General features: G+C 43.5%; 1 protein-coding gene across 1 annotated transcript; it reads left to right on the forward strand.

Annotated features, from left to right (window-relative positions):
- Nucleotides 1-2754: 2754 nt before the first annotated feature.
- LOC132998691 (rho family-interacting cell polarization regulator 1-like) lies at nucleotides 2755-14761 on the forward strand. Its single transcript, XM_061068422.1, has 17 exons — nucleotides 2755-2856; nucleotides 5517-5604; nucleotides 5739-5872; nucleotides 5986-6064; nucleotides 6206-6229; nucleotides 6336-6389; nucleotides 6959-7108; nucleotides 8751-8814; nucleotides 8899-8942; nucleotides 9038-9163; nucleotides 9845-9993; nucleotides 10291-10399; nucleotides 12425-13072; nucleotides 13155-13519; nucleotides 14049-14145; nucleotides 14232-14325; nucleotides 14420-14761. The coding sequence occupies exons 3-17, from the start codon at nucleotides 5781-5783 to the stop codon at nucleotides 14488-14490; spliced, it is 2166 nt and encodes a 721-aa protein (XP_060924405.1). The 5' UTR covers nucleotides 2755-2856; nucleotides 5517-5604; nucleotides 5739-5780; the 3' UTR covers nucleotides 14491-14761.

The raw sequence follows: 14761 nt of genomic DNA on the forward strand, positions 1-14761 counted from the left end.
GGGTGTAATGTGTGAAGGGTTTATTATTAATACTATATATCTAACATAAGTGCCTAAACTAACTAATTATCATTTTGAATTTACAAAACATTTGATTATTTAACTAAATATTGATATTTGTTACACTAAATGTATTTGGTTTTTCCACGTCATGGTATAAATACACAGCTGAAGCACAGATTTGTCACAGATCATTCAATTATCTTGGATTGAGCTGATATCAACAGACAACAGAATGATACTAAAAACTGGTCTGCTTCTTTGCATGTGACGTGTCACATGAATCCACGTCATGTGAGATATGCATGTTGATCCTGATTAAATGACTTCACTGGCATCCCATCATTCTCTCACATAATCATTAGATTCACTATTCTCTCTCTGGTGCTGATATTTGTGTCAGCTACAAAAGTCCTTCCAGGGCAGAAGCCAAGTTATCTGCCTCATGTCCTAATGGATTTATGAATTCTTTATGTTAACATGCTGGTTGTTGTCATCTGCATTCTGAAAACAGGTTAGCAGGATTTCTGTATGACTGTTACCAGAGTTTCTAGAACATATAGGCAGAGGTGAAGAGTAAGACACAGATCCTTACTCCAGTTGATTGTTTTCGCTTGATTTTGTAAACAGTAAAGTAGTCACATGTGAGAAGCCAGAACAGTGAACATTTGGTGCTTTCCCGGGAAATTAACTCAGTGTCAAAATAGTTCTGCTTTAGTTGACTAAATTAAAGTTTTTGTCACATCTGCATATGCTTTATAAATTAATCTGAAAATCTACTCAACAAATATGAAAAATTATATTTTCCTCTGAAATGTTGTAGAGTTCCAGTATAACGGTGCACAAAATAGAAATGTAGCATCTTTTTAAATACTTTAAATCAGTGGCCACTGGCAGATTTAATCATGATCTGTTTCTCTCTGATAGTTTCAGTCTCTCCTGTGGAAATCCTCCTCTGTAACAAGTGTTAATTATCTGTGAGGTATTTATCCATGTTTTGTTTTTCCTGACAACACAGACGTGTCGGTGGTTTCTGTGGATGGGAACCTCCTGCTGATGTTATACTGGTCCCAGTCCCTGCAGTGAAGTTCTTTAGCAAAGGAAAATTAGAGATTCTCAAATTTTCCCTCTTATTGCTGTGAATGAATTAATCACTTATTTAAGTTACACCCTGTTTGAAACCCACGTTCAAATTTATAAAAGCTTTATGGTATAGATGAAAAAATAAATAAATCTTAACTTTTCCAGTCTGGGCGGAACGACCCCAAACAATTGTCACACTTGTATTAACTTATATTCGGTCCGTGAAAACAAATGTATGAATTTTCAGTTTATTCACTTCTGTCTATTCTCTGTGCATATCTCCTCGCTCCGTGTCTGTGACGTCTACAGACAGTTGATTTCCAGCCTGTCGGTTTTTAAATATGGAAGATGGTCATATCGGCTGTGACGTGGTGTTTTGCAGGAAATCAGAAGTAGAGAAACAGCGCCACATGTTTTTCTTCCCTCGGCTCAAAGTAACTTGTAGCCTCGGGCCTCGGAGCAGCAGCAGCGGAAGCCCCTCGTGGATCTAACGGCTCCACCGGCCTGGAGCTCCCGGTCGACGGCTGCTGACCTCCGTCCTCTCTCTCTCTCTCTCTCCCTCTCTCTCTCTCTCTTTCTTTCTCTCTCTCTCTCTCTTTCTCCTTCTCTGTTTCTGCTTTGGAAACATCACGTCGGTGTTTTTCCGCTGGATCACGGCGGCGTCGCCAGCGCAGCACCGACCGACAGCAGCGACTGACTCAACTGTGACAGACCGAGGGACATCCCTGTTGCCACAGCAACTAGCCGCAACACCGCTTCCGGTTGGAATAACGAGGTTTCAAAATAAAAGCGGCCCGTTACATTTGGTTGTATTTCAGTGATCACGAACAAGCGATGGTCCAAAATGGGTTTTCATCGATCGCGAAAAAACAATTTGATCCTTTGCTTTAGCAGATATGTAAAATACTGTTGAATGTAAAATATGTACCTATGGTCAGCAAAATAAAAATATGACAACCAAAAGAAGAGCAGAACGACTCCTGTGACTGTACATATTAGCAGATTAGTATTACTCGTGTAATGCATTTAACCTTCGAAGCTGGTTAAGTTGCAGCCAATTTTTGAAACTTGTGAGTGAGCATATTCATTCATTTCATCCTAGATTAATCTACTTTATTTTCTTTCTTTGAAAAAGGCTTGTACTACTCAACCAATAGTTGAAACATCACAATCATAATTAAAAAAAAAAAATAAGAGCAGCAATTCGTAAAAAAACTGGGTCCTTGCATTTCACCTGGTAAAATACTTTTAGAATAGATGATCATAATAGTTGCCAATAAAGTTGTTGTGGAAGAACAATTTTAGCTTTAATGTTGATCGTTCAATACCAAGGTCTCAGATTTTATATCATGTTCCAATGTTTAGTATGTAAAAAGCACAATTTACAGAGTAAGCACTTATTTAAGCAGTCGAATATATGCTGTGGAGTAAAAGTAGAGTTTATAAAGTTTCATAAAGGGAAATATACAAGTTATACCTAATTACCCAACATGCTTATTTGAGAAGAGGGTGACTACAGAGATTTTTAAATGATTGTCCCTTTCTGTCATTACTAAATAACATGGTTAAATTCTATATTTTTTCCACTGAAAAGCTTGCACCGGAAGTCAGGTCTGCTCACTTCTTCTGCTTTGATCGTGGAGACAAAAAAAAAAAACTGCGAACCCCAGGAGAAGGACAGCGCCCAGAAGAAGTAAAACCTCCGCAAACTGTGCGGAGCATCGTGCTGGAAATGCGGCGTTTGTCTCCGGGTGGTCGGACATTAAATCACAGGTAGGCTGGGGTGGGGTGGGGTGGGGGGGCTTCCATCGCCAAGGTCACAGCGAGAATCCTGGGAACATTTGTCCTGAGTCCGGCCGACGTGAAGTTGCTCTGCTGGGATGTAGTCGAGGTGGAACCCAGCAGCTGGTTCTCATGGACCCGGGGGTTCGACTCTCCGGTGGGGGTGCAGTGTTGGGTGTGGGTCGGTGGGCTCTTGGGGGTCCAGGGTGTCGGGGGTTGAGGGGGGGGTGGGGGTCCGGGAGTGGACTTTTTCTTTTTCTACCCCCGTGGCCTGTGATGATCTCCGGGGGCTGGGGTGGGATATGTTCGGAATACTAAATGTGTCTCGATGCGCTTTCACAAGTTTGCTGGCTGAGCTGCGTCCTCACTGGGAGTAAAGAGCACGGTGTGTGAGGGGGGGTAATCCCACTCAGTGGCCTGCTGCCGCCGGGTTAGACTAATCCAATAATCTGGAACAGAGGTGGTTGCATTTTATTGTAACACCATTACCCCTTCATCCTCCTCCTCCTCCTCTTCCTCCTCCTTCCCATGCTCCAGCACACTCTGGATGGACACTTGTTTGATTGGCTGTGAGATCTGTATCTGCTCTGATGCTTTGGGAGGCCAAATGTCTATTTTTAAATAATCTGATCTGAAATAATCAAATTGATGAGAGGATGGTCTGAGATCGAGAGGAAAGGGATCACATTGACTTACTTGTTATGTTGAATACTTTGTCTCTTATAAAGTACAAAGTAGAAGGTTGCAAACTCCATCATTTATTCTTCTCTATAATACATTACTCTCATATTTTTGGAAACAGATAAAAAACAAATCAATATCTTACTGTTTAGCTGTAGTAACTTGTCACATCTAATGCTCTACGTATGTAAAGTTTAAATACTGAGACTTTCTGATAATCAATCAATTTGCCATCTGCGGAAAATTAACTGCCACCTTTTTTCATAACTGATCAACAGAAAACAACATCAAGAATCGACTAATTGCAGCTTCTTCATTATGAGGACTTGCTGTAATTTATACCGCTGTACCTCAAATATCTTTATCTGCTGGGCTCATTTTTGGTATCAGACGACATTAATTACGTGAGGAAGATAAGAGCCCATTTTATTATCAAAGATCAACACAAGGATTAAAAGGGATTCTGAGATTGTCGAAGGCCCAAACCACAGCCTGAGCGACTCTATATGTGCTTGTGCATAAAAGGCTGTTTTTTTCAACAAAACTCCAGTCTTGTGAGGTGATTGGAAACAGTGTTGTCTTTGTTCGCTCGGCTCTGTGCAGAGGATTAATCCAGCTAATGATCTCTAATGTAAGGAAGGGGATAAAAGCACATCTGACAGAGAGGAAACTGGGCGGCCGGCACTTCTTCTTCTTATTATTATGAATATTTCCGACGCCTGCAGAGCCTGTGTGTGGGCTGCAGGTATACATGAGCTATTTATGTGTGGGTGCTAGTGTATTAATTGCATCTCATTCAATGTGTATGAGATCACAATGACTTTGCACTTTCATAGCTGGGCCCCCCTCCTCAAGGTGTTAGTCCGATCCCCCTGCTCCCTTGGAACTGATTGGCAGATCGTGGTTAGGGGTGATTTACCCGTGAAGGCTCTCTGGTGTGGAACCTTTTCTTTGTCACGTTCTGACCGTGACCACCTGCGGTTAATCCACCCCAGTGTAGCAGCTCAGATTATCGGTTTAACTGGACCACTGGTGGCTGCACCCCCCACAAGCCCCTGTCCTCACTGCCGAGGCAGGATAACCTAGAAAGACAGCAGGGTGTATCCGTCTTATTCTCACATCAGCAGTGGTTATTCCTAATCATGTAAAACCATAATCCACATGTTCTCCACCTCAGCTCCTCCGACAGGTGAAACACTGGATGATCCTATTGTAAATAATCAGGAGCTAATTTCCCTGGTGCTTGTGAGTTTAGACAGCGCAGAGCAGATCCAACAGGTTGCTCTGCCCTGTTGTTGGCTCATTCACGGATCCCATGTGTTAATATGGGCTTGGCTCCTGCTTGGCAGAATTAGTTTGGTTTAAATCTATAATCTCTTTTGTGACCAGATCAACTCAGGCACGACCCTCTCTTCCGACAGTTTACCCCCGATTGTGGCATCACGCTGATCTGCGAGTTGTAATGTCTTAGTCAAAGGTAGAAAAGGGATCTATTTTCACACACTCTCTCTCTCTCTCTCTCTCTCTCACACAGAGGAGAGGGATGGTTTTATATTGTAGGGCCAAACTTCTGTGTAGAATTTCCTGTGTAGAGTCGGCCATGAGACTTCCTGTGCTTTGGCGTTGGATGTGGAGGGGGTGGGAGAAGCAGGGAAGGAAGGGGAAGAGAAGCACAGACTGTACTGCCTACTGTTGTCAGTGGCCACTGTGGCTGCTGCATGTGTGTTGCTCGCCGTCTCAGACTTTCAACAAAACAACACGCTCAGACAGAGGAAGCGAAAGAGTAGTTTCCATCCTCTTCTCTTTCTTGCCCCCCCCCCACCTCGACTTTTCTCTGCAGTGACCTTTATAATTATCAGACTCCTTGATAATCACAGAGTCTGAGAAAAAAAATACTTGTCAGGTACAGCGAGGTATGAAGTGAAGCAGCACATTTTTGTGGCTAATGTCTCTTTTTGGTGTAATTACAGGACATGTCTTTTGGTTTGTTGAAGCCTCAGTGCCACACTCAGCTCCACAAGCATGCGACAGTAGTGACAGTATCTCTCCGTTCAGCAGGTGAGCAGCGTTCACTCTCTGCCCGGCCTGTTTCCTTGATGCCCCATTTGAATGTGCTTCGTGTGAAATAATCAGGAAGTCTTATCAGACCTGATCCCATGCTCCCTTTCTCCCCCTGCCTCTCCCTCCCTCAGCACCGTTTGATCCCAGAGAAACGTGCCTTGTAAGGAAGCAGGATGTTCACAGGATCCACCAAACTGCCACCCGCTAAAACTCCCCAGCCCGAGCGGCTGGATGAAGTGTACGCTGCCTTACGCAGAGGCTTACAGTGAGTAAATACATCTCAGGCTCGGCTCCAGACGCCTGCCTGCTGGAATATGTAGGATACCACTGCTCTTGGAGGATTTAAGTGAAGAGGTAACTGTGGGTTTTTGTTGTCAGGTCCTACCTGCAGGTCCACCAGCTGGAGCTGGACAGTCTGGGTCAGCAGATCAGAGAAAACAAGAGGAATGGTCGCCTGGTGAGAGCCCACGTCGTCAAACCAGTCTCACCAGTATTGACCATGATTATGCACCAGGCTGGTTGCAGTCAGGATGTTGATTTGACGTGTTGTGATGCTAAATGTTTTGATTCTTTTCTGTTTCTGTCTTTTCCTGTGCAGGGGTCATTGTATGAGCTGGATAAGGTGAGTTTCATCCACACCAGTTTACACCAGGTCACCGAAACCGTGAGAAAGAAAGAATAAGATGGTTTCATTCTGTGAAGCCTAATGATTGTTTTGTGTTTTGTAGCAAGTGAAAGCCATCGAGAGGTTCATGCGCCGCTTGGAATTCCACCTCAGCAAGGTGTGTATGTAAAGACTTAATGAATAGCTTCATGTGTAAACTATTTAAAGCTGCTCTTTTCAATGTTTTCACATATTGGCACTAGATGTGTGATGGGAAAGAGAGTTATCACCTTACTCTGCAGAGCTTTAGCATCATTTGACTGATTGTTGTGGTTCTCAAACCTAGTACTTTGTTGTTGTGGTTCAGTATCAGTCTCATCACTGTTCTTTCCACATGCAACAGCTGTTTATAGAGAAAAAGATCAGAAAAACCCACTGCACACACCAAACAGTAGCAGGCACTCTTACTGACTGCTCAACATGGAGCATTTAGCAGCTAAAGAGTCTCATATTGACGTGTTCCACTACTTTCACCACAACATTGAATGTTTACATAATCACATCATTAGGGGCTAAAACAAACAGACAAACGAAATATAGTATTACGTATATATATATATATATGTGATGTTTTTTTCATTAAACCACAAAGGCTCTAAAAAAGTTAATGAACACTTAGACTATCTGCAGGTGATATTCTAATGTTCCACTAATGTATTGAAACCTGTGTACTCGTTGCCTCTCCAGGTCGATGAGCTGTACGATGCGTACTGTATACAGCGGCGACTGCGTGATGGAGCGTGCAAGATGGTGGCGGCGTTTAACTCCGCCACTGGCAGCAAGGAGGCCAGAGAGAGCCTGAGCGAAGCCAACAAGGGCTACAAGGAGTGCACAGAGGCAAGTGACAGCGCTGAGGTCAACCAGTCTGAACTTTATGTGTCAGCAAGTACAATGGCTCTCTGTGCTATTTATATTTTGTTGTAGGACTCTTACAAAGATTACTCGGTCTGTAACTTCAGAAGATAATTTTCCAGAGTCCAAGATGATATCATCAAACTTCTTGTTTTGTTCGAGCAACAGATTTTGGGGTGGGAAACCTTTTTTTCTATCAAGGGCCATTTCTACTTTTTAAAACCCCCATTTTCAGCCATATTAAACAATCAGACACTTACATCACACTAAACTTTCTAAATTGATGAATGGAAGTGCTTGTGTTTGATGAGCATCTGATGTCAGATGGTAGTGATGATGATGATGCTACCAGCAGCAGGTTTTCCAGGTTTGGGTCAGTCCGTCTTAAGCGAAGTGAGCTGCTGAAGTTTGTAAAAAACACAGAATGGGGAAATATTGCGGACATACTTTTCATTAGTAGATCTCTAGCAGATGGAGCTTGTTGCTGAAGCTGGGTTGGCGTGTTGGGCTGTGGGTTGCTGGGCTCATCAGCTGGTTCCACATTAAACAGAGAAGCAAATATCTTGAATTCCTTCTGTTTACTTTTCATGTCCTTAATCCGTTTTCCATGCTGCCTGAAGGAGTTAAGCGAATTTAGCAGCATATTCAGACGTCACAGCAGGTTTTTGTTCTTGCAGGGCATAACAATGCAGAGCGTTCCCCCTCTATAGTTGCACTTCCCAGAGCATGCATGTGTAGTTCTAGACTAGTTATGTGTGTTCTTTCATCACAGGCCACAGAGAATCACTGAAATGTTCCTGCAGTGTTCTTTTTCAAATTATAACGTGTCATGTCACTAATGTGCTTTGAAACAATTTGGAAAAAGAAAAATCATTATACGGTTCGAGCTCTTTGTCTGAAACAAGGCTCCTTTCACAAATTCTCCTTCTAATAGCTTCTCATCTGTTTGCTCACTCACCACAAAACTCCCCTGCGTAGCATTGTCTCTGTCAGAACATGATCTGCTGAAAGCCGATTGTTGGACACTCAAACGCTGCACAAGAGCGTTGACTTTGTCCAAGACCCTTTGTCCTTGTATCTCGTCCAGTTAATCTGCAGGTTTTGAACTGCAATGATGCTGGAGATTGAGCCTTTTCATCACTGTGACCATGTCCCAGCAAAATAGGCAAACTGGCTTGTCTCTGTCATTTGTAATTATAGATCATAGCTCTGCGACATTCCGCATCTACTTTATCTTATCTGGACAGTTGCTGTGAAACTTGTGAAGGATGGCACTTAACAGCTACGTGTGTGTTCCGTATTCGTTCAACAGGTTTACATAGCAAGAGGAGACTTGCTGTCATGAGAATTTCTTTGGCCTGGATCAAAATGTCTTGTGGGCTGCATACGGCCTGGATGTTTCCCAACCCCTGATTAAAAAAAACCTATAAAACGGAACTACACGTCAGAATCTAAAAACAGTGACCTTTTTTGAATTTTGCTTGAAAAATTGCTCAGCAGACGAAGCAGTTGTTCAAAAGTTTCTTGTGCAATTTCTCTCCAACAACAAGTCAATTGATCGTTTCAGTTCTACATGTTATAACAAATGATCCATTATTTGAACCTGTCCCTCTTTGTGTCTGTGCAGCACATGTGCTCACTTGAGAGTGATTTAGAAAGCCAGATGGGGGAATTTCATGTCAAAATGAAGGGTGAGTCACTTATTACACGAATGTCACTTCCTATTCCTCATACAAGTCCAGTTCTCATGTCTATGTTGATTTCTGATGATTCAGGCCTTGCTGGCTTTGCCCGGCTGTGTGCTGGTGACCAGTATGAGGTAAGAAACTGAAAATTCTTGCTTATAGCTGCAGATTTTGACAGAGTTGCTGTGCCCGTTGCATCACATCAGCTGTTTTTTTTGGGCCGCATCAGGTACTAATGCGTTATGGGCGTCAACGCTGGAGGCTACGAGGACGTGTGGAAGTCAGCGCGAAGCAGATATGGGACAGTGAGGATTATATTTTCCTGCCTCTTGTCACAGAGCTGCTGTCAATCAAGGTAATGAAATCAGCTTTTAAAATATAAGGCTCATATTATTCCAAATCTACCAATTCTATCATTCTGAAATAGGAGTTTAGATTTTAGCAAATGTTCCTCAGAAAAGAATAAATGGTGCATTTGTTGGTCCCTATTTTCAGCTGTTGATCTAAACACATGGTGCTTCAGAGAATATTTACCGCTCTAGCATGACCTATTTAAAATCAACTTAAAGTAAACGTCAGTGTTTGTGTTTAGTGTAAGTGTCTGGAAAATTGGGTCTGGATATTATCTGGAGTTTGCCTTTCACATTTGAAGAATCCAGCTGGAGATTGTCCAGGTCAGACTGCTTCAAAACAGCAGGAGAATGTTCAGGATATTCAGGTGACTGGGTAGATCATGCAGGACATGACGGCTAAATCCTGCTGCTGATATCTATAGCACATCGACACTGACGCTGGCCCTAGTCACCAAATACTCTCAAATCTGGTTGTCTTAACGATTTGACACCTACTGTGATGTCTTCATCGTGCATTAGAATCGTCATGAGCGAGTGGGCGTGTCCCAGAAAATATACTGGAAAATATGTGGGGCAACTGACTTGGACATCTGAGTTCTCTGAGTGTCAGGGGTTAAAGGTAATTTTTCTTGAGTTCTCATGATTTCTCCATGTTCTCATTTCTCTTGCATTTGGTTGTCAAGGTGACGGAGCTGAAGAGCCTGGCCAACCACGTGGTGGTGGGCAGCGTGTCCTGTGAAATGCTCGACCTGTTCTGCCCACTCCCCCAGACGCTCGCCGTGGATATCAACGACCTCGGGACGGTCAAGCTAAACTTGGAGGTCACCTGGAGGTTTGTGTTGGCCACATTTTTTTATGTCTATGTACATCTCCGCAATTCTATATAGTTGCACTTGAGGGAATGGAAATTTCCCCTCAGTGATCCAGAGAGCTTCTGTTGCCACATCATGTGATTACATGTATCATAGATCAGCCCATAATCAGATTCTTGTACTTTGAAGTGGACTCACGTTCAAGCTCATAAACCATTATAAAATGCTCGACCTGCAGCACACAGCTCATGTCCTCAGGATCTTTTTATTTTATGTGACTCACTTTATGCTCTGTGGCTTTGCTCTCTCTCTTTCAGTCCGTTTGATAAGGACGACCAGACATCATCCACCAGTACGGTTACTAAACGGCTGCTGTCCAATCAGAGCCCTCCAGACACGCCCTCTATGCGGGAGCAGGTGTTTTATGTGAGTCACATTATACAGCCTCAGTTTTTTCTACCAACAGCAGCTCCACCACACCGGCTCTGGCACCACTGAGGCCTGTTTCACAAAGACAGACTTTGACTGTGGTTTAGATCTCACTGATTGTCAGACCGCAGGTGAACATCTACACTCGTCTGTTACACGGTGCCAGTTACGGCCTAATTTCCTGTGCGTCCTGGCTACATTTGTTTCCAAACTAAAAAATATGAGAGATCATGCAAACCACATCAGACAGCTCGGCTCCATTCCGTTCAGCGGAAAATGAATTCAGTTATGAAGCACATGTTACTAGGAAAATAATTGAATTAGCAAAACAGAAATGTCAACACAGTGCAGACGTGAAGCCGACGCTGCTGATATCTGCTGAGAGGAGATCTTAATCTGTGTAACTTGTGTTATTTGGGGGGGCGGGATTGAATTGTTAAAGGCTCATAGAAGGAGTCACATTTATTTCTCAAAATTGTCCCCTTCTTCAGTTAACACTTAGCACTCCAGGGGTCGTGGAGCATCTCTTCTCTGTAGATGTTGAATCTTGTCAATAGTCTTCTATGTTGTGAGGGTGAGTCATCTTCCAGACTCTCTCCGCCTCCACATTTGAATAGATGCTTAAAACGCAGCAGAATTACATCAGCAGCTAATTTCTTCACCGTGCAGTAAGAAGGGGCACCCCCACTGTGTGTTGACACTATGTCCTCTTGGATCTCCGAGGTAGCAGATGACTGCACAAATGTCACTGTTGTCCATTTTCCATCACCCGAAACATTAAACACCACAGACGCTATTCATTTGAAACTTTTTGCTCTTTTTCTACTAAGACTTTATCTGCATGTGCAGGTTTAGAGCTCACCTCCTTCTATTTATTCTCTCAAATTTTTCAATAAACCATCGTAACAGCAAATTTGAAACTGAACACAAGTCTGAAATATCTTAGTGAAACAGGCCCCTGGTTCATAATTGTAGAAAAACTTACGTTACAGCCATGTTAATCAGTCAAACACTGTAAACACTATTTTTATTAGGCATAAATACATATTACTATTTCCCATTAACGTCACTGATGGCTACTATTACTGTCATGTCATTGGCTTGTTCTATTTCAGCTGCTCCCCAACTGCTTTGTGTGTAGCGGTAGCACTGATGTGAGTGAGGATATTAACAGAGGACTGTGTGGTAGGACATGTGGCTGTGGGAGTGGCGTGTCTGACGTGAGGAGAATGAATGATAGCAGTCATGGGTTGTGTGACAGCAGTTTGTATGAGCGCAGCTGTGGTCCTTGTAGCTGTTTAATAGTGGTTGAGTAGCGCTCCATCATGTCCTCCTCCTCTTCCTCACCTCGCTGAAGAGCGTGCCCCGTGGCAGGCCCAGACCCAACGGCTCCGTGGCGGAGGCGTTCCACGATGGTGCGACGGACAGGACGGCATCGTTACACTGTGAACTCGGGCATAACGCCCCCCGATTCACCTCCGTGCAGTCGGTGTGTTGGGACGTAGATGTAGCTGTAATGTTAGTTTATAGTGATCAGAGTAGAAGAAATGCAAAAATAATAATACTTTTATTAATTTCTTAACCAAAAGTAATAAACAAATGACAAAATTGTTTTTTTAATTGAATTCATTGTTCGAATCGATATCCAATCAAATTCACAATCCCAATAGAAAAAGACGAATCACAGATTTAATAAAATATTTTTAAAAAACGAATCCAAAGATTCTTGAGCTCAGAGTGATGCTTCACCATTACATGCTGAAATGTAAACGGAAGCTAAAAACTGATATATTCAGTTCATATTACGATGCAGCAAAAATTCAAAGAAGCAATTTTTGCTTTGTTTTAAATTAAATTCTACATGTTTGTGATATATTTAGTAAATTTAGTTTTGATTTAATTATCCAGTGGTTGGATCTTTTCTGACATGCCATGGCAGAAAATGTTTCTGATCCCTGTAAACCAGCAAGTTTGTATCCATCATTTACAGTGTTATTATTCCCGCCTGTGTTTCCTCTCTAGTCTCTGCTGAAGCGACAGGGAGAGATGGACAACGGGACAGTCTGGTCCAACTCCTCTGAATCCTCCGACGACTCCTCCAGTCCGGCGCTGGCTCATCACGCTCAGAGGCTGACGGCCTCCAACATGCTGCAGACCACTCTAACCAGTCAGCTGTCGCTCACACCGCGCAAGTCCAGCGCGTCAACGCCGTCGCTCTCGTCCAACCAAGAGGAGGACGAGACAGAAGCCGGGGAGGTCTTTTCTCAGACAGATGCGGTGCCAAACGGCCATCTGCAGACTTCCTGCTCTCACAGCCTTGTGGGCGAGAGCAGCCCGGACTGTAATGTGTCTGACAGGGCGTCTCTGCAGTCAGCTGACCTCTCAGACACCTCAGCTTACCTGAGCTGCTCGTGCCCTGACGTCTCCTCTGTACCTCCTGTGTCGTTAGTGGAGAGAGCAGATGTGCCTGACAGTGGCGTCCAACCGGTGTGTGTTTCAGCAGAGGCGGTAAAGGATGATCCCTGCGAGGTCTCCTCTTTACAGGCTGAAGCAGAAACAAAGGACAGCACCACTGAGGCACAGGGTGGAAACCAGCTAGAAGCAGCAGAGAAACGCAGTCAGCATCACCCGTCCAGTCCGGAGCTCCAACAGGCCGAGGCCGCTCCTACGGTGAGCTCAAAAAAAAGTTCAGTTGGAGATTTCAAGTGTCGATAGGGATATTTTTTAAAACCTGCATTTTTTTTCTCCACAGGTTTCTTTTCCTACTTCCTCTAGTTTCATCCAGGAAGTTGAGACAGCCCTCGAAAGTTTTGACTTTCTCAACTGCTCTGACCTTGATGAAGAAGAAGAAGAGCAACAAGTGAAAGATGAAGGAGAAAAGGAGCAAGGAGCGAAAGACGAAGGAGAAAAGGAAGAGCAGAAAGAGGAGGGAGAAAAAGAAGAGGAGCAACGAGAGAAAGACGAAGGAAAAAAGGAAGAGGAGCGACAAGAGAAAGATGAAGGAGAAAAGGAAGGGGACCAAGGAGAGAAAGACAAAGGAAAAAAGGAAGAGGAGTGTGGCCAAAATGACAAGGTGGAAGAAGCAAAGGATGAAGGGAATTTCTACTCTGGTGGAAGGTCAGAGTTGTTTTTTGTCACAAAACGACAGAAGAAATGTTTTTACTGTACTTTACTGTTCTGGCTCCTGCTCATGGCTTCGATGAGTTCTGTGCCCGACTGTACACAACCTGCTCAGCACTAGACACAGACACACAGCTATCAACTGGCTTGTGAACATAGTTCAGCTTTAGCAACTAAAGAGACACTATATTTCCTTTAGGAGTTGGTTGAGGCCAAATCAGAGCTAAAAGAAAATTCATCAGGTGACCAGAGACATTGCCCCAGATAAATATGTTCTGTTACATATTAGCAAGTGCCTATTCAGCAGAGTGGAACTTTTATAAAAAGTTTCCCAGTTTTTACTTTGAATTATTTAGTCAGAAACTGTCAATAAAAATAACTCTACTCTTATTTAAAATAATGTAGTAGTGGAAGAAGACTTACTTGGAGAAAATTAGGAACACTCTATGTGAAAGGTTTTTTATTTGATGTGTGCACATTTGTGACCTCAGTGTTTTGTACTCTACATCTTTTTTGTTTCTCTCAGCAGTGATGACGAAGAGGAGGCAGGCGGCCTTGAGATCCTCATGGAAGCCCCAGAGGGATTTAGGAACTCGGATGAAGATCGTTTCTCTGAATCACAGGTAAACATTATTCATGGAACCATCTGTTATCAGACCTTTTATGATAACAGAACAAAATGAGAGCTTAATTTTTTTTACTTCAAAAGGAGTCGAGTGTGGAAGACGTGCAGGATTTGGGAATGATTGAACTACCTGAGGATAAGGAGGAACCCAGCAAGGAAAAGGGAGATGAACGACACGGTGAGAAGAGGTTGTCAGTAAAATGATCATGTGACGACTCCCCTGCAGGCGTAATGACTTGTTAATGTGCCCTGTGCTTTTTTCAATCCTTCAGGAGAGGACGCAGCACATGATCAAGAGGAGCGTCCCTCCACTCCCAGCCATTTGGCCACGACTGTCTTCTAATGACACAGTGAAACCATAGCGAAACCATTTCTCCCGCTCTGTTCTGCTCCTGCCATCTCCCTCCTCTCCCCCCGAGGGACCAGAGGCCATGAGGATGTCCCACTTACTGCTCAGACAAACAAGCTCCTCCATTACGGCCGAGTTTGTGCACATATCTGCCTTGTTTGACAAAGAATGATAAACCTGGGGTTTGATGATAAACCCTCAGTCACATCTAAAAGTCACGCCACACACACAGCCACAGATACACACACACAGCCACAGATACACA

This window comes from Limanda limanda, chromosome 3 (assembly GCF_963576545.1).
Source record: "Limanda limanda chromosome 3, fLimLim1.1, whole genome shotgun sequence".
Classification (NCBI taxonomy): domain Eukaryota; kingdom Metazoa; phylum Chordata; class Actinopteri; order Pleuronectiformes; family Pleuronectidae; genus Limanda; species Limanda limanda.